The 23,276-nt window shown below is 39.6% G+C and overlaps 1 protein-coding gene across 1 annotated transcript; it reads right to left on the bottom strand.

The window, feature by feature from the left end:
- Positions 1-775: 775 nt before the first annotated feature.
- xk (X-linked Kx blood group (McLeod syndrome)) lies at positions 776-22,918 on the bottom strand. The gene is made up of 3 exons (XM_017694663.2): positions 22,572-22,918; positions 18,017-18,279; positions 776-4,941 (listed from the first exon to the last, which is right to left on the bottom strand). Exons 1-3 carry the CDS (start codon positions 22,814-22,816, stop codon positions 4,145-4,147), a joined length of 1,305 nt encoding a protein of 434 aa, XP_017550152.2. The 5' UTR covers positions 22,817-22,918; the 3' UTR covers positions 776-4,144.
- Between the last annotated feature and the right edge of the window lie 358 nt (positions 22,919-23,276).

Raw genomic sequence — 23,276 nt, 5'->3', positions numbered from 1 at the left:
ATGCCTCTTTGATGTGAAAACATTTTGAATGCATCAAAATGAAAGTAATTTTAGGCAATATATGCCTGCCAAAATGTAAATATGTCACATGGTGTGCCTGTCCAAACACACATGCAGATTACAGAAACTATTAAAAAAGGCAATTTAGTCATATACAATTGTAAATAAAAAGAGAGCAGCTATAAAATTAAACTCTTTGAAAAACTTCTGTCTGTAAATTCCAATTTCCTCAAATGCCACACAGCACAAACGAAAACAAAGAACCTTTATTGTCATGCTGAGCAGGGTATTGCCCCATAAGGAATATCCCAAGTGACCTTCATAGTGCAAGGCCAGATTCAGTAGCCCTTGACAAATATTGTTATTTATGGTTAGACTGGTTTAACAAGTCAGGTGCTATGACTCCAAGAAAACCATTAAAACTGTATAACTATGTTGTATTATTATAATAATGTAATATATACTTGGTACATTTTATACTGCATGTCCTCTTTTTAATTATTTGCACTAATAAACTGTACACTACGGAATTGTGTGTTTCATTTCATACACACACCTACACACCAAAGATGGAAAATCTCTGGTCACTATGGAGACAAAAGCACATACAAAAAGTGATAATGATGATCTAATCAAGATGACCACAAAGCATCCCTTTGAAATGAAATGTGACATTACTGCAGGACTGACACCATTTTCAATTTATGACAAAAACACATAAAAATAAGAAATATGTAAGCAAGAAAAGGAAGAATAGAGGCAGAAAGTCCACAAATAAATCATATCCTTTTTTATTTTTCTTATGTTCCGGGGCTTTGCTTATAGAAGACAGATGTAGAAAGCATTCACTCGCAACGGCCACTGTAAGTTACGAGATAACACTTTGCCCGTACTGGGATCATTCTGAAAGAATGATAGCGTTCCTCCATACTGCCAACCACCAGAGGGCACTAAAGGCTTAAGTACAATCATCTATCATGCGCATTTCCACGTCACAGCTTTCACCCTCTTAGCAAAATATTTCAGATCATAATGTGCAAAAGTGGTCCCTTTCCATTGCAAACCTGTACAAATGTGAGTGAGAGAAGTGCAAAAAAGGAATGTGAATGCTTTAAACAATGACTAAACAATAAAAAAAAAACAATATCTTGAAAAATTCTTCCACAACCTGTCACGTTATTCAAAGTGTGCTTCTATGTTTAGCATTCATGACAAAACCGTCATGAGCTACCATCCTAGGCATCATTCAGTACCCTCCTGTACTGGCTGAATTAAAGACTCCACTTGAGTAGGGTACTGGTAATAAGATACAGGTCTTTATCGATAAGCTCAAAGAAGTAAGACAACATAAGCGAGGAATAAACCTGAGAAGCTGGTGAGTGAAACACAACTCTTTCAGCAGCTGTGGCCACCAAGACATTTTACATGACACAGACTTTACATTCCAATTAAATCCACCTTAAAATGAAAGAAAGGTTTAAAAAATATGCATCTAAGTTTGAGTTTCTGAAGGACAAAATGATTCCAAGCTTAGAAAAAAAATGACTCACTGCATTTGTTGAACAAGAAAAGTGGTTGCAGGTGGAAGTTCACTGCTTAGCCACTGATAAGAATATTATAACAATATTATGCCAGCTATTTGCAAGAAAAAGTGCAAAACTTAACTTATAACCTGGCTCCAGCCATGGGTCGCTAGACCAGCTTTACTGGGGCGTTAGCCCCCACTCCCTCCCTCCAACCAAATATTATTGAGCCCCATTTCTCAAATAAATGTACATTACCAGTTCAAATCCTCCATAGATTATTCCCATTTATTCTTTATTATTGAGCTGTGCCATCACGTCTCCAGCTTCACAATATATTGTGATTTGGGGGAGGCGCTGCTGCTGCTCTAATGCTGTGCTACCAGAGATTTACTAACATCATGTGAAAAGTTGAACCTCCGGCTCGGCCAATCAAATCAGGCTGCGTAATTTGTAAACCAATTATATTAGACCTGGGGGAGAGGTTCTTGGGGTTTACATGAAGGTAAAAGGGGGGTTAAGCTAACACTAATATTAGCTACAAGACAACCAGTTTAAGATTTTGAATATGCTAGGTAGGGAGAGTGTGAATGAGCAAACAGACAGAAATAATGTTACTGACATCTATATTCTTTGTTTTTATAGTTCTCTTTAGTTTTTGTAAAAAATACACAAGTATTAGCCATATATTGTTGCTTACAGTGAAATAGATGTCAGTGAAAGGGTCATACAGTGTTGACCAAAATGAAATTTTCTATCCTACATATCCTCAAACTGTAAATGGAAAAACTGATCTCTTATTATTTTAGTTCATGAATTCTTGTAACTATGAGTTTAATAAAAATACATTTTAAAAAATGTATCACTAAACACAGGAAGGGAAAGAAGCTGAAAGAGACGTGACAGGGCTGAAGGAGGCAGATCAAGTGATCAAAAAGAAAGTGAGCGTGTTTTTTCAGCTTAAGCCCCCCTCTAGTGACACCCCAGGCTTCAGCAAAACAAAACCTGAACATTTGACCAAATGAAGAAAGTAAGAGTTTCATGACTCCTGGTTTGTTTACACCTTGCATTAACATGTGTTTCTTATCCAAATCATATCTGGATATACTTTAGCTGGAATGCATTTACACTTTTTATTAAATCTGACCCCAGTGTGACAGGATAAGATCCGATTTTACTTTCCTGCATTAAAAGCATATCACAGTGTGATCAAGGATATTTAATTACGGTATAATTAAAATACATATTGTAATTATAATGTAATATATGCATTACTTATATTATATACATGTATGTATATATACATACATACATACACATTATCTAAGCTGCTTATCCTTTTGGGTCACAATGGGTGCTGGAGCCTATCCCTGCAGTGGAATAATGGAAACACCCTGAAGAGGCCTAAATATAACTGCTGCACATTTAAGGAAGGGACAAAACTAGAATAAGAAGTTAACTTCAGCACTGTTGAATTTCTCAAGTCATTTGTCTTATACTGTTGTGTTATACATGCATCCCATACATTCATGCAGACACTGAAGGAATTTCAAAAAATAGTACAAACGTTTCAATACCAGCTAGTTTGTTTGGAGCACAAAGCCTTTACAGGCATTGAACTGGGTGACTGAGGGTCTGGTGTCTTCATTTTCATGTAAAACATGACTACAGCATACATGACTTGGTCAACTTGCTACACGGGCTAGCAAAAGCATTGTATGCACTGTTTGCGTGCTACATTACTTGCACTTATCTCTGGCATACTGGTGTAACAGTTAAGCTAAAACTTACACATGAGGCTGTAAGCATGGTTTCTAACATGCTACTACCAGTGGATTACACACTGTCAAATATTGGAAAAAAATGTTTAAAACAGGCAACGTCACTACTGTCTAGAGGACATGAGACACAGAAGACGTAAACGTACACATTCCACTTATGCTTCAGATTCGTCTCTGACCACCTTCAAATGTCGTTTGAGCAACCAGTTCTTCATTTGTGTTTATACCTGGCTTTTCATGGAATCAAGTGAAATCCAAACCTGATACAACTAATACATTTTAATGCAAGGTGTAAACAGCCTGTTACACTGTCTTGTTGACATTTTGAGCTGTTAACTCATATTGTCACTTCTCAACCATTAAATTTGGTAGTAAATATATTCTTCCAAGAACCCTTTGATACTCTTCTACGAACTGTTCAAAACTATCAAGCATTATTCAAAATAGGAAGTAAAGGTGTTTCCATTATTTTGTTCAATGCTTTTCAAATAAATATTTTAAAATATCTTATTAAAAAAGAGAGCACAAGAGACATAGAGATAGACAAGGAGACCGACAGAGAGCTCCCACGTTGCACAACAGAAGCAGCCATTAAATTTTCTTAAGGATAAAAGTTAGCACATGCATCAACAACCCCATGCCACAATCACAGCAAAAGTTATCGTCTTGTAAACTGAAAGGAAAAAGTGGGGGGGAGGGGATCTTGCCTTTGCTGAGTCTGAAAATGACCCCTTCGTACATTCCTTTGACCATCAAGGCAAAGACAGCTCTGAATTTCTTCATTAGCTAATCAAGCTTCAGGTCCATAAGGGGCACTTTTTTGTGCTTTAGCTGTTCTATTCAGCACAGATTCTGGTTGACCTCTCCATTGGTAACTGTGTCTTTGGCTGTTTCCGGCTGCTCCAGGCCAGGCTTGTCCTGCGGCAGGCTAGGTGGGGAGTATGGTCCAGCGGGCAGCTTTAGTGACCCACAGCACTCCCACAGGCCCTGTGCTGGGCTGGATGAGAACAGGCGCCTGCAGGGGTGGCAACACTGGTAGAAAAGCAGCATGAAGAAGACAGCCAGCGCATAGCCCAGCAGTAGCAGCAACTCCAGCACGGGCGCGTCCACCTGCCTGTAGAAGTCAGTGCGGTGGAAATACCAGAGCGAGGTGAGCGCCGCATTTTCTACAAAACGCAGTGAGTAGTAGGTGGCCGACCGGCGCCAGCCATGGCCCTTGTCAATGAGGTCTGGGTCATCCAGCTTGAGCTGTACTGCCGACCAGCAGAATACGTTGATGCCAGCATAGAGGAAGGTGAGCATGCAAAGCACAATGGTGGTGCCCACACGTGTCAGTGTCTTCTCAATGTTCTCAGGAAAGGGTGAGTGGCTGCTCCAGAAGTGCACCCACGGCTGCAGGAAGAAGATCAGGAAGCTGATCAGCACCAAGGGCAGCACCCACACCTTTAGCACAGAGCTGAAAAGCACTAGTACAGCCACTCGTGTGGCGATCTCGAAGCCGCGCCACAAGAACACGCACAGGTACGCCGCTGGATGTACTGAAACTTCATAGTCGTCATAGCGGATCTTGATGGCCAGTATGTTGCAGCGCAGTGCACCGTACACAATGGATAGCAAAGAGATGACCATCAGCGTGCCTGAGAGGAGAGTAAATACTGATGTATTATTTAGGTAAATACTTATTAGGTTTACCTACAGTCATATGCAAATGTTTGGATGTCCCTGATCAAAATCTATATTTTTTTAACATTCTCTACAGAAAACACACTTCTGTACATTTTAATACACAATTCACTGAATTTAACAAAATCTGATCTGTGCAAATGTTATAACAAATAGAAAGACTATATTTGAGGTTGTCCCCTGTGCAGCATGTGCTAATTTATTTTCACTTAGAAAATCAAACATTTGCATATAACTGTAGCTACAATTTGATTAATGCTATTTAATCAGTTACACCCACAATACAATGACACCCACAATACAGGTGACTACACTGACCGTAGCCTGTTGCAAAATGTATAAGCTGGCCTCCATTAAAGGAAAGGGGCCGCTATAGGACCACAGCTGAACGGATACTGAGTGGCAGATCAGGCAGTGGCACTGACACCTTAGTGGCATGTTAGCAATGTGTTGCACTGGTATGAATGTATCAGATGGCACACACACACACACACACACACAGACACACACACAACACATGTTACACTCAGTCACAATTATTACATAACCTACTGGCATAACTTGATTGCAATTATTTGAACTGACCGTCATAATATAAGCTGATATAAACTAATATAAGCAACAAACAGAATCTCAACTGGGTGTGTTTTTATCCACTGGATTGAGGCAAATAGATATAAATCAACAAGCAGTGAACACATTTACTGAGACAGACTGAGGCAGATATAGGATTTTACAAAAACAAACAAATTTTAAAAGTTTACAATATGTAAGCACATATATGATTGTATTTTTACTTTTTCTTCATCAGTAACACTAACATAAAGTATTCTTTAGGAAATACGTGTAAATAAATTCATGCCAAGACATTTCAGACTGAAAGCAGAGGGAGAAAAGACTGATGTAAATTTGATATCTGGGTATTCCTAACTACTGTCTTAGCACCACAGTATTTCAATACCAATGAAACATACATTTCTTATGGATCTTTCTGATGGAAACATACACATAATTTTATATTTAAACCCACAGATGTTTTATGGTATTTTGCCTATATCAGCTTCGTTTCTGCATGTCTTTTCAGATTTTTGTACCAACATGAGTCAAAATACAAAATTACCCAGTTTACAAAAAAATAAAAGGGAAGACAAAATGATGAGAGCTAAACTGTCACAATGACATTTTAGCTGAAAATGACTTACTATATAAATAGTTTTATTCATTATAAATAATTATAAACAATGTAAGTGTTTTCTTTCGTTTATTGTATGCAAGAATTAAAGTACAAGCCTAAAGCGGCCAAACTTGCCCATTAGCAGGGTTGGGATAGCTACTGAACAATTAGTAGTTAGCTACTTTGTAGCTACTTTTCCAAAATTTGTAGCAAGCTACAATTAGCTACTTTCCACTGGACACACGGAACAAAAGAATCATGTGCCAGAAAGAAACATACAAAAAGCTGCAAATATACAAAAAAGATCACCAAAAAGTTTAAGTGTAACCAACAATCAAACTTGCACAACCAAAAGCGTGATGTCGCAACAAAAAAAATTGACTAAGTAAAGGCCAAGTCAATCATTCCAGGTTTTTCCTAACAAAAGTCAACAAATATAACCGTACACAAATCAAACCATTCTGTGCAAAGCAGTGTCAACTGCTGAAATAAAACGACTCCAATTTAAACATTTCAGTGAGATATGTACAGACATGGCATTCAGAGTCAAGTGTTAAACTTTAGCAACAGTTTAGCCTGAAAATTCTCATCAGTGACCCTGACTCAGCACAGTACTGTTAGTAATAGTCTATTATGAAAATGTCTTTTCCGTTTTAGCTAAGCCAGGGATCAAAAACACATGGCTCTTCTATTGCCCTAATGCAGCGCCACAACAGAACTAGATTTTTGGTCAAATAAAAGAACCTTTGCTGTAAAATAAAGCTCTGCTGATCATTCTAACACACAGTTCTAGCACAGTTCTAACACTATACTAGTACATTAGCACATACTGAGACCATGGTGGTAAAACAGACATTAAAATGTTGTGGCTCCCAAATTGGTTTCATTTTTGTTGAAAGGACAAAATGGTTCTTCTTGCCGACCCCTGAGTTAAGCCTAGTTGTAAGGGGTGATCAGTGAGTGACCGTTTGCTTGAACTGTCCATGGATCACTCAGGATTGTGCAATTGCCACTAGCCCAGTTAACAACCACATTCCATCGTTCAAATTTTGCACAGAGCAACTGAAGCCTGTAGTGAAATTGTAGTGAAAATTAGCGCTATAGCTATTAGCTGCATTACATAAAACTGTAGCAGCTACAGCTATTAGCTACAACAAACTGTAGTTATCTACAAAAAGTAGCATGCTACGTAGCTACTCCCCTTCCCTGCCAATTAGCTATAGTGAGGGGAAACAAGTATTCATATACTTTTTTGCTATTTAATCTTCTTGCAGTGCATACATTTCCTTCAAGTACACACCCATAATGAGTTTTCGCTTTGAACATATGAATATAAACAAAAATGCATTCGTAAGCAAAATCTATGATATTCCTAAAGCTCTCAGGGGCAAAATTACTGAACAACACTCCAATGGAAAAGCTATAGAGTAAAGTAAAGAAGCCGTCAGAAAAGAGCCGCATGAAAACACTTGTCGTTCCTCGACACTTGTTTGACCACCAATCCTAAGTACTTTCTATGGTTTGTAAAATAAAACGAATTCAATTTGTTGAAAGAAAATAAAGAGAATCGAACTAAGAAATACAAGAAGACTCTTCAGAATTCAGAAGTGCAGGTTCTTTATTCCTTTTGAGCATGGAGAATGTATTCCAAAGGCCGTTGGATGACACTCCCAAATATACAGAGTTTGTACACATGTTTTATACCCTCGGTGAAGGTGGGGTGACATCGCCCCACCTCTTTTTTGTCATCTCCTGATTTCACAAAACCACCATTATATCCAAATTGACCTTCATATGTCTATCAAATAGGGTCTTGTGTGAACCATTATCTCCAAGTCTAGTCTGAATTCTTTTTTTAAAAAAACATTGTGCCAATGCCGGTACTTTTCCATCTCGGTTTTTGGCCTTGAAAGGTTCACAAGTTCACTCACTCCCTATAAAGTGTTTGTCTTCTCTCTTACGCCCTACTGAGGAAGCTTGTTTTAGGGCACTTGCTCCAATGTGCTTAGGCCTTATTTATGATCTATCCTGTATAATACATGCCATTTTAATTTTGAGAATCTTTAATTTACATCACACTTCTGCATAATATAGGGCTGCTTCTCGGCACACAGTAATTGGGCATTAGATCATTAAAGGAAACATGCATGGAGCAAGGTAGTATGAAATTTTAGAGGATTTTATCAGCTAAGAAACTGAATCTGGGGAGAACAAGACAATGACCCCAAATATACAGCCAAAATAAAATGTTTTTCAAAAACAAGGTGAAAGAGCTTGCATGGCCTAGTCAATTACCTCAAGGAACTGAAGATTTGCTTAAAAGCAAAATCCTTCTTACCATAGAAATCTGAAAGCTATGACTGCTAACAGAAGTTATGCAAAAACTAATGTAATTAATTTGTGACTTTTTTTAAACAATTAAATTTTTTTAAACATGCTGTTGTTTATGCTTATGAGTACATATTTTTTGATCATTTCTCTAAGTACAAAGTAAAAGATATTATGTGTAGGCCTGTCACAATTACATAATATACAAAATTACATAATCACTGCAATTATATAAGACGTTTGCAATTATTTAAGCTGACTGCCATCATTTTTCACAGATAGATTTCATAATCATGTTGTGTCATAACAAACAAAATGTTAAACGGCTAACAAAATGTAAAACAGGAAAACAGTAAATGCAATTATTGAGATGCATCACGGGGTTTATGAAAACCAAAAAAGTTCCAACTTCTACCTCAGTATGGTGACACATTTGTTTATTTGTAAGTTATGAAGCAACATCTAATGTTTTTGAGTGTGTGCACTCACATAACAGTGCAGTATATCATTTACCTCATAGTGTTAGCTACAAATGGCTAATCAGCTAATTTGGCCACTTTAGACTTGTACTTTAATAGCTGCACATGACAAAAAAGTTGCATACAACAAAAAAAGAAAATTAAACAGGTGGCGTGGTGAGTAGCGCTGTCGCCTCACAGCAAGGAGGGCCTGGGCTCGATTCCCCGGCTGGGCGACCGGGGTCCTCTCTGTGTGGAATTTGCATGTTCTACCCGTGTCTGTGTGGGTTTCCTCCGGGTTCTCCGGTTTCCTCCCACAGTCCAAAGACATGCAGTCAGGTCGATTGGACATGCTGAATTGCCCCTAGGTGTGAGTGGCTGTCTGTAGTAAGTAAAAGGTTTTTGGCTAAATTCTCTGGCTACTTGGTAAAATAAAAACAAACTCCGGTCTCTTTGCGTATTCTGTGTATTTTTTTTTTAATAATTGTGAACTGTACCAAAATAATCAGATCAAATCTTCACAGAATGTGAGATTTCATGTTGCTTTGAATTGTTGAATGAAAATGGAATACACACTCATGAGCAAATTAATGAAAGTGTATTAATATTTATTAAAGTATTAATTGAATTATTGTGGGGCCAAAGATTTATACTGGGTGTACAGTCGGTGGCACGGTGAGTAGCATGGAGGGCCTGGGTTCGATTCCCCAGCCAGCTGACCGGGGTCCTCTCTGTGTGAAGTTTGCATGTTCTCCCCGTGTCTGTGTGGGTTTCCTCCCACAGTCCAAAGACATGCAGTCAGGCTGATTGGACATGTCAAATTGCCCCTGGGTGTGTGTGAGTGACTGTCTGTCTGTCTGCCCTGCGATGGACTTGCGACCTGTCCAGGGTGTATCCTGCCTTTCGCCCGAAGACTGCTGGGATAGGCTCCAGCACCCCCCCGCGACCCTGAAGGAGAAGCGGCTTAGAAAATGGATGGATGGATGGATATTTGTTATAAATGAGCATGAGTAAGTATTGATTGGAATGTATTGTACTGCACTTATGTATTGTATTGTAGTGTATTGCATTGTTCTGTTTTCAACTCTGTTCCTTTTTTTCTCGGTATCAACAGTGACTTTTTGTTTCTGGCAGTATCTGAGCTCAAGAATTAGCTTTCTTTCTAACCTGCTGGTAATTAGCAAAGATACTTTCTCTAGATAGACAAAGCACTTCTTGTAAGTCTCTCTGGATAAGAGCATCTGCTAAATTCTGTAAATGTAAATTAATTATTTGGGGGCAGTCATGGGCTGGAGTTTAGGGAACCAGCCTCGTGACCGGAAGGTCACCAGTTCGATCCCCAGAGGTGACAGAGGTGTCCTTGAGCAAGACACCTAACCCCCAACTGCTCCCCGGGCGCTGCGGATTGGGCTGCCCACCACTCCGGGCAAGTGTGCTCACTGCCCCTAGTGTATGTGTGTGTGCTCACTAGTGTGTATGTGGTGTTCCACTTCACGGATGGGTTAAATGCGGAGGTGAAACTTCCTCGTTGTGGGACTAATTAAATTAATTATTATGCAACAATCATCAGCTAGAAAAATATGATTGTGACAGGCCTAATTATATGTGTAAATCTAAAGTAAGTATATGCACTGGAAGTAGATTAAATAACAAAGTGTCTGAATACTTGTTTGCCCTCACTGTATCTTGATTCCTAGCTGTCGATACCTAAAATCTCCCAAGTAACGACAAACACAGCTCCAGCTCAAATAAGCAAATTGCTGACCACTGCTCTGCTGTCATGGCACAAGTCAAAAGTTACAGTTTTGTGTTTTTGTTTGTTTGTCTCAATTAATATATGCGTTTTCTGCTTTCTTTTACTCCTCAATGCAATGGATGAAATGTACCATATTCACATTAACGCAAACATATGATTATAAATCTAACAACTGTGGAAGCTCATATAATTGCGATTGGCTCAAATAATTGCCATCAGACGATTATGTAATAACAGTGGCAGGCCTAGCGAGAAGCTGAGAATAAAAGACAATGAGAGAAACAGAGAGAGAGAGGGAGGAGACAAACAGACAGAAAGAGGGGGAGAGACAATCTCTACTATAAAAATGACTGTGCTTAAGATGTAAACAACCTTCCATTATTGATCTGTGGTGACAATTCACCACAATAATATGTAGTAATAGCCTTGCAATATAAAGTGTTCTTGGAGCATAATAGAAGCACAACGTCCCTGGGGTAACATGAGTGTTTGGATATGAAACAACATAAATCAGCCCAACTTGTTCCGGTGAATTTGACAGCAGCTGACACTGTGTACTATAAACGCCATTGTTTTCTATTTCCCTTGTGGATGTGCAGGGAAAACACAGCAGATATCCCCTTCCTAATGGCAGTGTACCCAGACACCTGACCTAAATAAATCTATAATTCCACTGTAAACACACAGCCTTTTTCAGCTGATCCAGAGTCGCTCTCTGCTTGGCTAATCCTCACCTATAGCATTGAGAGCCAAGAGTGGCCGACTGATCTGCCGCCCACTGCGCTCCTCCATCTACACCGCGGCTCTTTCGGGGGCACTCAGCAGTGTGGCGTACACCCCCGCACCCCCCTTGCATGGCTTCTAAGCCTGTTACACAGTGCTGCGTGTGCAAATCATCAGCAAGGCAAACAACACAGCAGGCCTTGTGCTGAAATGGAGGGGAGCCTGAGGTAGCAGTTGTTAACAAACATTCCACTTCACCACACTGATAAGGTGCCACAAGCACCTTCGTCCAGTCATAACCTTTAATCTTATGAGTGTTTCTCTAAACACGAGGCTTAGACGTAGGTCCAGTTGTTAGCGAGCCAACACACATCTAATCCAAATTCATCTACAAATTGCCATGATAGTTTCAAACGGCCAACAACAATAAGGACAAAATGAATTTTGAAAAATTATAAAAATGATTGCAGTATTTTTATTAAAGTATAGGTTTATTTTTTAAGGCCAAATCCACCCCAAAAAGCTTACTGTTTTGTTTTGATTGTCTATGTTTTATGTTTTCATATATCTCCACTGTTGACCCAATTTCTGTAATTTTTTAACAAAGTTTGTGAACGCCAGCTGCCCTTTACGCTGTGTCAAAATGTCATGAGGAACAGCCAAACAGAAACTGTCCAAATGAATTTGAGATCAAATCTTATTACATGAGCGTGAATGTTAAGAATGCTTTTCCCTTCTCCTGTAAAGTTACCATTTTGGAGGTTTTGTAGAAATTAAAATATAAATGAAATCAAATCAAATCAGTGGCTGATTAGCTATGTTGCTTCTTAGCTATGTTAACTTAGTAGCTCACATGAAATAGTACACTTCGCTGTTGTATGCACGCACATACACTTACACAAATGTCTCAGTAACACAGAATCAATCCGTTGTATTTTTCTTAAAAATGAAGATATAAACAACAAGTAATCAAGTAAGAAACAGCACCAAGTAAGAAGTTAAATCTTTTTTCATAAGTCTTATGATGTGTTTCAATGACTGCTCTCATTTATTTACATTTATTTGACTTAGCAGTTTTTAAGAAAAGAGTATGTGATCAGTATCAACTGATAGTCAAGATTTCAATATCAGTATCAGAAAAGAAAAAGCGGCACATGTCATCTCTACTCCTATTATTTCATTATATATTTGTAATTGTTAGTAGTAATTTAGTTTTTATGTATTAAGTGTCAGTTTTTGTTTTAGTTTTAGTTTTGTTTGAGTATTATGATGGATACTGTGGCAGTAAGTATTTGTTAAGGGCAGAATAAAATGAACACAACAGCAGACTGAGCTTGGCTTGGCTCCAGCTTTCCTTAAAGACGGCCAAACACAGAAAGGGATCCAGTCTTGAACTCTCATTCATGCGCTTACATTTTTTTTTCTCAGTAATTCTATTTCACTTTAGAAAACTGTCAATTTTTATTTATTACGTTTCATTTATAACAGTTAACAAGCACATATGTTCATTGGTAGCTTTATTAGTAGTTTCAGTTAACTACAGTGGCCCTGTTTGTGACTTATCAGGAGAAAAAATAAAAGAGAAATGGAAATGAGGCTGGCTTGCTTCACCCTTCAACAGCTGGTAAAACCGTTATTGGCGTGGTATATTTTTGTTTCCTTTACATGCTTCATTGCAAGAAGTTTCAGGTATTCAGCTTATTTATAAAACAAAGTGAAACTGCTTATAGCAGCACTGCCTTCTCTGTTTATAACTGCCCTTATCTGAGTGCTGATATCCTTCAAAAGCAAGTGTGCATCCTTGAGATAGAGCTCAAGGAAGTGGATAGTCATGAAGTGGTGTGAAGTGTTCCAGTGCGACGCTGCAAAGCCAAAGCAGGGGTGTAGAATGTAACAAAGAGGAGGGTTTAAATTTAGTAAGCTGATGCTACATAACTGTACTGATGAAGAGAGCAAAGGAAAACCTTCAAAGAACATGTAGAATCATCTTAAAGAAAAGGTTCAAAAGGGATTTTTAATGGAGAACAATTTCACCTTTAGAACTTTATAGCTGGTGCTAACAAGTATGACCTACGTTTAATTAATATGCAAATATATTGTTGCTGTCGGAAAAAAAAATAATAAAAAATCTCCTAAATGGTCACTTTAGTAAGTGAAGAAAGTAAACCAAAGTCATTCTGAACCAATTCTATTGGTCTGTTCTTGAAATTTTAACACAATGCAGGGGTAACCGTAGTTTTAAAACTATGCAAAAAAGTTCAAAACAACAAAAACAGAGATATAATGTTTTTTGTGTGAGTGCAACAATTTAAAATGATTTATTTCTGTTTTGTAGCTCAGTGAAACAAACATAACAATTTAAGCAGAAGTGCAACTGATAGGGCTACCACATTTCTATTTGTGAGTATAAGAAGAGATACTGTATAGGGATGCGTGTGGATATCGGAACCATATCAGTTTACATAGATATTTACTTTAAAATAAATTAACGGCCAGTTTTTGAACAATATTTCAAAGCTAAACTTGATGATGATGCATCTTTTGTACTCTACAATGTTTAGGCCACGTTGGACTACTAAACTAAATTTTCTGCATTTGTAACCATACAGAAATAAACGTTTATTCCTCCCTAATGCTAATCCAGGTGGATTCAGTCCCAGTTTATATACATACATTGTGTAGATGTGTATGTACTGGCATCAGTATTGGTACCAGCAGATATGTATATGACAAGTATTGGATATCGACATCAACACATTATCCATATTGGTGTATCCTTTATGGCTTTATTGGTGTAATACTTTATGATTTGAAAGTAAAGAAGAAATTGTTGTTGTGTATAAATAAAAGCCACCCTTACATTTTTGCCATGTGTTTGTCATTGCTAAACATAGGGTAAAAAATAGAACGCGTAGACCAAAATCTGCCAATACTGAGTGTAAATATAATACATCCTGTACTGACAGATTTCTTTGTTGTGGGTAAATAAAAACCACCCCTTACATTTTTGCCACACCTTTGTCATTTCTTAACATAGAAACAGAAAAAGTAAAAAGTGCAGAACAAAATCTATAAATAGAGAATAGAATTTTAATGAAAATATCATCATATGTAATTCATTTAACCCCTTAACAAGCCATGGGCCCTAAGTTTTATCCCACACTTCTATAACCTAGGAATAGCTCCATTAGTTTGGACTCAAGTCCCTGTAGATACTGAATAATAAGCCTTTGTATTAATCAAACCTTGAATTTTAAGGAATTAACTGAATATCAGTAATTATATAGTGACATATTACTTATGGACATCGGGGGCGGTGCCACTGGATTGGCAGACTGGGGTGGTGGTGCCTCTTTTTAAAAAGGGGGACCAGAGGGTGTGTTCCAACTACAGGGGAATCACACTCCTCAGCCTCCCTGGTAAGGTCTATGCAGGGGTACTGGAGAAGAGAGTCCAGCTTATAGTCGAACCTCGGATTCAGGAGGAGCATTGTGGGTTCCGCCCTGGTAGTGGAACACTGGACCAACTCTTTAGGGTGGAGAGCCCTCTCTGTGTCGGGGATGAGCTCTTGCCTCAAGTGGAGGAGTTAAAGTATCTCGTGGTCTTGTTCACGAGTGATGGTACAAGGGAGCGGGAGATTGACAGGCGGATTGGTGCTGGGTCAGCAGTGATGTGGGCTCTTTACCGGTCTGTTGTGGTAAAGAAAGAGCTGAGCCATAAGGTTTACTGGTCGATCTACGTTCCCACCCTCACCTATGGTCATGAGCTTTGGGTAATGACCGAAAGAACGAGATCGCGAATTCAAGCGGCCGAAATGAGTTTCCTCCGCAGGGTGGCTGGACTCTCCCTTAGAGATAGGGTGAGAAGTTCGGTCATCCGGGAGGGACTCGGAGTAGAGCCGCTGCTTCTCCACGTCGAGAGGAGCCAGCTGAGGTGGTTTGGGCATCTGGTTAGGATGCCTCCTGGACGCCTCCCTTGGGAGGTGTCACAGGCAAGTCCACTCGGGAGGAAGACCCAGGACATGCTGGCGTGACTATATCGCCCAGCTGGCCTGGGAGCGCCTCGGAATCCCCCCCAGGGAGCTAGTGGAAGTGGCTGGTGAAACGGAGGTCTGGGCCTCATTGCTTAGGATGCTGCCCCCGCGACCCGAACCCCGGAGAAGCGGAAGATGATGGAAGGATGGATGGATGGATGGATGGATGGATGGATATTTACATTCAACTGATATTCTGTATTGACAGATTTGATTTTGCATTTACATGTTCTGTTTCTAGAAAATGTCTCCTTGCATAAATTCTTGAAGTGCACAGCTAAAAGTCATAATTCTCAACTTCTAGGGGTTAAACATGAAACATAAATGTACATTTCTGTGCAGTCCGAAGAACCATGCCAAAAACACAATGATTAAACTATTTCAGGAATGTCTCAAGAAGTTGTGTAGAATCTGCAACAAAGGCACAGCAGTAGAAAATACTGAGCCAACTATTCTTTAACACTACAAAAGACTTCAAATTAAAGTTCCAATATTTGGGCTAGAATGTTGTGTAAATGCATGAAGTTGCTCTTACAGTATTCATCATAAAACAGATGTAAACACTTACGCTACAACTGATCCACACCCTGCTATCTAACATTCAACATGTGTTTCAAAGCCCCTGAGAGCATGAGGCCAGATTAGAACCCTCACAGCTCATGACTTTAGATCAGCTTGTCTCATATCTTTGCTATGCGGAGCAGAACATCTCGAGCCAGCCCAACAAAACACTGATATAATATTGCAGAACCTCTCCTTACTAAGCTCTTATTTCTGACATACGTTACTATGCAAAAGTCAGAGACCACCTTGACTTATTTACAATCAAAAAGGTATTGAGTACATAGTCTATACTATATACTACATTTTTCAGCTTCAGGTAAACAGCATATATATTACAATATACATTAAAACGGAAAATTACAGAGATGCCTCAATAACTAAAAAGTTTTTCAGTAGTTGTTGTGTCCAGACTTCACCTTTATTACAGCTTCCTTTTTTTCAGAAGACTTGTTTTTAATTTTTCAAAGGAATTTGCAGCGATATTTTTCCACACTATAGACGTTTTATTGATTCCTTTTTATGCTTCTCACAAATCAAGTAACCCCAAACATATTTAAAGATGTTGAGGCTCTGGGGTGGCTAGTCCATTGATCTGGGAACGTCAGCTGTTTCTCTGTTAGATTTGCAGATTCTCTTCTTTTTTGTCTGTTTTGTTATACTTTCAGACCCACAGTGCTTCCCACAGCAGCAATATGGACAGAAACACCTGTGAATTTATTCAGATCTGAAGCAAGAGGATAGCTTGATTTTTGTCTTTTTCCTCAAAGGATGGAAGTTTTAAAGTTGTTTATCTGATTTATGGTTGTCTAGCAGCTCTTGCACAGTTCTTAGGAGTCTCACTTTCTCTATAACAGTTAATACTGTTTTAACTCCAGTTATACAAAGAAATGCTTGTTTTGGACTGTCCCTTTGCTTAAGTAAATGGACTGTCTTACACATTACATTTCAGAAAAGTCTCCTGAAAAATCAATAACTTGCACTTACTGGTCATTTTGACTGGAAATTAAGTAAATGACCCTTCATTTACTTAATTTCCAGTCAAAATGACCAGTAAGTGCAAGTTATTGATTTTTCAGGAGATTTTTCTGAAATGTAACGTGTAAGATAGTCTTTTGTACAGTACAGTATGACTTAAGAAAGAGTGATCTTTAACTTCCAGTTTTGTTGTGAAGACAGATTTTTTAAATGTTCTGATTTGAACAATACTGATAAAATATTATGAATGCATTTCCCAGGCATGAAACTATTGCATTTTATATAAGGCAATACTTTTTCCCCTCACTAAATTCTGTGTTCAGAAAGAATAATGACTTCCTTTTTCCAAGTCAAGTCGATTGCAGCACCAATCCAGGCAATGACAAACCAAAGCACTGCTCAGTTTAGCCAAACTATTTGGCCCAACATACCCAATCCACCTCATGATCAGTTGATGTGCTAGATCAGGTGTCTTGAGTCAAGGAGTTCTTGAAACCGCAGTACTGAGAGTTACCAGGAGCAGGATGAATGCTGCATTCAACTGAACTCAGTGCATTCAAACAACATAGTGAGAAAAACATACACCTCTATGCATATGGTGAGCAAAACGTTAGCCAGCTAATGTAAGTGATATGATGAATAAGATTTAATGTACAAGATGTTTTACTCTCTCAAAAAAAACAACTTTACAGTCAATGTTAAAGATTTGAGCAACATAACTGTATTTAATGGATTTAAAACACACCTCGCTTAGAAGAACTCGTAGTTGAGAACACCATCCCAGCTTTCCAAGTAGGAATTCTCAGCTGAGGGGGCATTTACTTTGATCTTTCCTAGTTTGAGGTTGGATATATAATTTACAAACTCGAAGGCAGCACTAGAAACAGGGGTTGGTGCAGTCTCTCAAATTAACTTGTGAATTCTGTGCATTACAATAATAACAGCAATAATACACATGGGAAGTGCAACCTGTACTATCTGTGTGTTTGAGTGTCTGTGTGCTTATACTCTCCCTCACCTCTCCCAATGGAAACACCCCTCTGCAGCACGCAGATGTAGAGCTGCAGTGTGAGCTGAGGGGCGGAGCCTAGGAAGGCCTGGATGACAGAGGTTCTAGCAAAAGCCGCACGGTGGGTGACCAGCTTGCCCTCTGCCTGCCCCACCTCCTGCTCCACCTCCTCAGTCTGACCACTGCGGGGCATTTGCTTCTTGCGTGTGATGGTGACATAAGGCTCCTCCACCTTCCCTGAGCTTCCGTAGATACAGAAGGCATCTAGGCACCTGGGAAAACAACAGGCGTTTCAGTTATATGATTAAAACAGTTCATTGTTTGTCTCGTGTGGAATTGTATGCATGACTGAATCCCATATGGCAAGTTTACACAGTGGTACACAGTGTCATTGATGCCAACCATGGCTTTTTTCTCTATGGTGATTTCCATGGCCAAAACCTCACTTTTGCCAAGTCCATGAGGTGTTCCACATCTAAAAACAAAAAATATTCAAATATTCAAATGCTCAAGTAAGTAAACAAATGCTTTTACGAGTTTGTACAAGTAATCTACCCCACCCCTCACGATGCTGCCGCCAAGTTTTGTTTCAGACCTGTGGGAAGAGCTGAAGACCTGCAGGAACATTTTAAATAAATATTATAATCATCCTAAATAATCACTGCTGATACACCTAGAAGTGTTTTGAGTGATTTTTTTTTTAATTCGAACTTTACAGTGTAAGCACGCACGTCATAAATAAAACACAACCAGAACCTGAAACTGTACACCCATCCATCCATCCATTTTCTAGGCCGCTTCTCCCTTAGGGTCACGGGGGGTGCTGGAGCCTATCCCAGCAGTCATCAGGCGGAAGGCAGGATACACCCTGGACAGCTCGCCAGTCCATCACAGAGCAGACAGACAGACAGTCACTCACACACTCACACCCAGGGGCAATTTAACATGTCCAATCAGCCTGACTGCATGTCTTTGGACTGTGGGAGGAAACCCACACAGACATGGGGAGAACATGCAAACTCCACACAGAGAGGACCCCGGTCAGCTGGCTAGGGAATCGAACCCAGGCCCTCCATGCTACCCACCGTGCCACCGACTGTACACCCAGTATAAATCTTTGGCCCCACAATAATTCAATTAATACTTTAATAAATATGAATACACTTTCATTAATTTGCTCGTGAGTGTGTATTCCATTTTCATTCAACAATTCAAAGCAACATGAAATCTCACATTCTGTGAAGATTTGATCTGATTATTTTGGTACAGTTCACAATTATTTAAAAAAAATACACAGAATACGCAAAGAGACCGGAGTTTGTTTTTATTTTACCAAGTAGCCAGAGAATTTAGCCAAAAACCTTTTACTTACTTTAGTGAATATTATATCATTGATTTGAATCAATTTTTCCAAAACTGAAGCAGTTGGAACACCAGCATCAGATTGATGCATCAGTACATTTTCACACACTTACTATCCTCAAAGTTTTTCAATGACTCTGTACTGTATTCATGAAAGGCATGTGTCCTTTAGCACTGATTTAAACACATCATACTGCAAGAACAGTTAGTTCCAATACTGTGTCTTTCCGTCTGGCGGAAGTGGAAGCATATTTTGAACGCCAGCCAGTAACCTTCTTCTAAAGGACAAAGCAGTATTTACCGTAATGAGTCAAACCTTATTCTTGAATTGTTATGCATGAATTCTGCAAATCATCAGCCTTGCTCCATTTAATTACATGGTGAAATTGAACCTGAATCACAGGCCATTGCAGCAATCATAACGTTGAAGTATGCAGACTGCAATGTCATTAACCTGAGGGCTAGAAGTCAAGGCACAAATAGCAACATAAGCTCCTAGCCTATTTACTCCCATATTGTACACACTAATGCTGTCACTACCTACTCTATTCACAATAAAATAATCTACTGATCACATCAGCGCTCACTGTGAAGCAGTTGGTAATCAGATCAGCACCTGCAAGTCTGAGTCCATGGTCCTAGCCTGGAAAAGGATGGCATGCCCACTCCAGGTAAGGGGAAAAGACTTGCCCCAGGTGGAGGAGTTTAAGTATCTTGGGGTCTTGCTCACGAGTGATGAGAAGAGGGATCGTGAGATCGGCCGCAGGCTGTGACAGGCAGCAGCAGTAATGCGGTCACTGTACCAGTCTAGTGGTGAAGCGTTTACCGGTCGGTCTATATCCCAACCCTCACCTATGGTCATGAGCTGTGGGTAATGACCGAAGAATGAGATCGCGAATACAAGTGAAATGAGCTTGTCCCACAGCCTACTGGGACAAGACTATGGGTTCGTCCTAGGACCCACTGCAGGGATTATATCTCCAAGATGGCCTGGGAGAGGCTTGGGGTCACCACAAAGTAGCTGAATTCACTTATTAGAATGCGTGTCTGGACACTTTTGGAGATGTAATAGTGTAATAATGCAACAAAAATATAGCAATAAAATGGACTTCATCTGACTTTTAGAGAGAAAGAAAGAAAAGTTAAACTAGGATGCCTTTAATAAGACATCATGAAAAACACTACAACAAACAAAATGCGTGTAAATGAGTGCATACATCAGGTAATTTCAGGCTATATCAGGCCATTTCATGCAGCAAGACATAGCAGTACAAACTAATGCATACTGAAATCTCACCGCTGTCATTTCTTACATAATTTGAAGATGCCAGCTGCCATTCACACTGTATCAAAATTTCATGACAAACACACCAATAAAAATGGTGCAAAATTATTTCAACTTACATTGAAAGTTAAAAGGCTTTTCTCCCTCCCCTGTGTTTACTGTCCTGGAGACAGGATGTTTTGTTCTGACAGTGATGATTTATATATATCAATATAAGATTTATATCGCTGATGTCGGAAGAAAACCTTGTATCTCCATTTTTGTCATTTTTCAGTTTTTGACATTATTTCAAAGGACCTGTTGCCCTTTACATTGTGTGTAAATTTCATGATCAATGGAGCAAAAGAAATGGCCTGAAATGACTTGGAAGGGATGTCTGGTTCCATTGACTTGCATTAAAACTACAGTATGTTTTTTTCTTTCTCCTGTAAAGTTCCAATTTTGGAGATAGGAGGTTTTCTTCCAACAACAGTGATATATAAAGTGTTAACAAATCACCTGTGATTCACTGACAAGGTCCATTTTAGTATATATATATTTTTTAAACTGAGTAATAGATTTTAAGCTGTGTAATCTGCTACACTAAGACACTGTCACAACCATTGTCCTTCAATCATCAGTTTTAAGGGGAAAACCCTTCAATAGATTATTCAAAGCATACTAAAGCCCTTAGCCACCCACATATCCTTATAAACACCCTGCTGTGCTGCATCATTTTAAGGTGACTGATGAAATCTGGGTTAAAGATTTAAACCCATCAATTGCCTTAACATGTGCAGAGCCTGATCGATGCGGCACAGTGCTCCTGCTAAATCAGCAACCATGCCAGACCAGTGCTGCCTGAGGGGACAGCTTTTGCAAGCCCCGATGGGCCATTTGCCCATCTAACTCATTCAATATGCAGAGGACAGCCAGTGCACAGTACAGACCAGCTAGCCTGCGCTTTGCAAAGCTTCTAACTCCAACAGTTCTTTTCAAAATCCATAGATATTACCAGTGCATTTTAACCCATATACACTCACTCAGTGTTCCTCATCCGTCCAGCTCATCTGTGCTACATAAAAGCACATTAATATGCTATTAGAGACCCAGTGGAGGAAGATATCTGACTTTACTCCAAAGGACATTGTGAGAAAGGCAATGAAATGGAAGTATAAATCATTGATGAGCCACACAGGGTCCTGAAAAATTGACCAGCACTATCTGTTTGGGCTTGCACAGGTCACGCCGTCTGAACTGCACCAGGCTAGAAAGCAATGTCAAATGCATCAATTATGGATACAGTCTAAATAAGGATGATGGACAGCTGGGGCCAGCAAACGCTGCACTGGCTCTACTGACTGATGTCAATAACACAGTAACAAGCTATTCTCATCACATTTAACAGAATGGAACTACACACATTCAGCTTCTTTCTATCATTACTTGACAAGCATCAACTGACAATTGGGTGAAAAAGATGAAAAACAGGCATTATCATAAATATGCCTTGTGGTTCCATGTGGTGCACAAATAATAGGAATTTATTGCACATGCTTCGGATCTCAGGTCACCCACGCCACAACACCTCAGGCAGGACAAAAACCAGTATGCTGAGGTTTTCAACAGGGGATTTCCCCCTTAGGTAATGGTTTATACCTGTCTGACACTGAAGCTCAGACCTTTTCAAATACCTAGAGAATTTTTAGAAATATCTCATAGGTAAACAAAGCTGACACGTCACATTTAGGCAATGGCCTATAGACTGAATACACACTTTCTTGTTGCTGTTATAAATCAGGATTTTGGGCTTCGTCCGGTCACAGGAAAGTGAAAATACCCTTCAGCAACATTCCTTCATCAACATGGCATGGCTTGCTCACTGTACGTTACTGGTGACTGTTATGTTATGGCAGCAGTACAAAAAGTGGTGCGCACCTGATAATAGGGCCCAGCTGTAAAATGTGGAGAAGCAGCACGAGCGGCCTGTCTCTGCTCAGGTCTCTGTGGATGAAGATGAGGGTGAGCTGCACCAGGACGGAGGGCACCAGCGTGAACAGCAGGGTGAAGCACTGCCAGATTTTGTCTCCGGCCGAGGGGTACGTAGTGCTGAGGTAAAGCGCAGCCGTCGTCTCGGCTGTAAACAGAGAGACCGACACTAGGACCGAGGTGGGCAGTCTCATCCTCACGCTGCCATCTTGGGCTTCTCCTCTCTTGATCTCGCATGCAGACTGCGCGGAGACGGAGAGACTCCCCGCCGTAGCGCCGCGGCTGACTGGCGTTGTTTCTTTCCCTACCCGTATTCTGAAAAACCCCGCCTCTCCCGCTGGGATTGGCTACTGGGCTCCAGACTACTGCGCTGCGATTGGCTAAAATTTTACAGCCTACTCACTCACAGCTCGCCTAATTTTGGAGCAAAATCTCTGAAAACACTTCATGTAGTGATTCCGTGTTCCATCTGAGCTCAGATATCACATAGAAAATGCTTTTGCCTAATCACAGCAGTTCTAACTATCAAAGTACAAAGTGTTCCATGGAACCCGTTAGATATATTTTCACTAAATATTACGGTGTCTAGGCTTCTGAAGACAGACTTCCTTTCATTAAATACAGAAATACGTTTTACTTAAATGTACACTCTAT

This window comes from Pygocentrus nattereri, chromosome 25 (genome assembly GCF_015220715.1).
Source record: "Pygocentrus nattereri isolate fPygNat1 chromosome 25, fPygNat1.pri, whole genome shotgun sequence".
Taxonomy (NCBI): domain Eukaryota; kingdom Metazoa; phylum Chordata; class Actinopteri; order Characiformes; family Serrasalmidae; genus Pygocentrus; species Pygocentrus nattereri.
The sequence above is the reverse complement of the archived record's forward strand: the minus strand, read 5'-3'. Positions and strand labels throughout refer to the sequence as shown.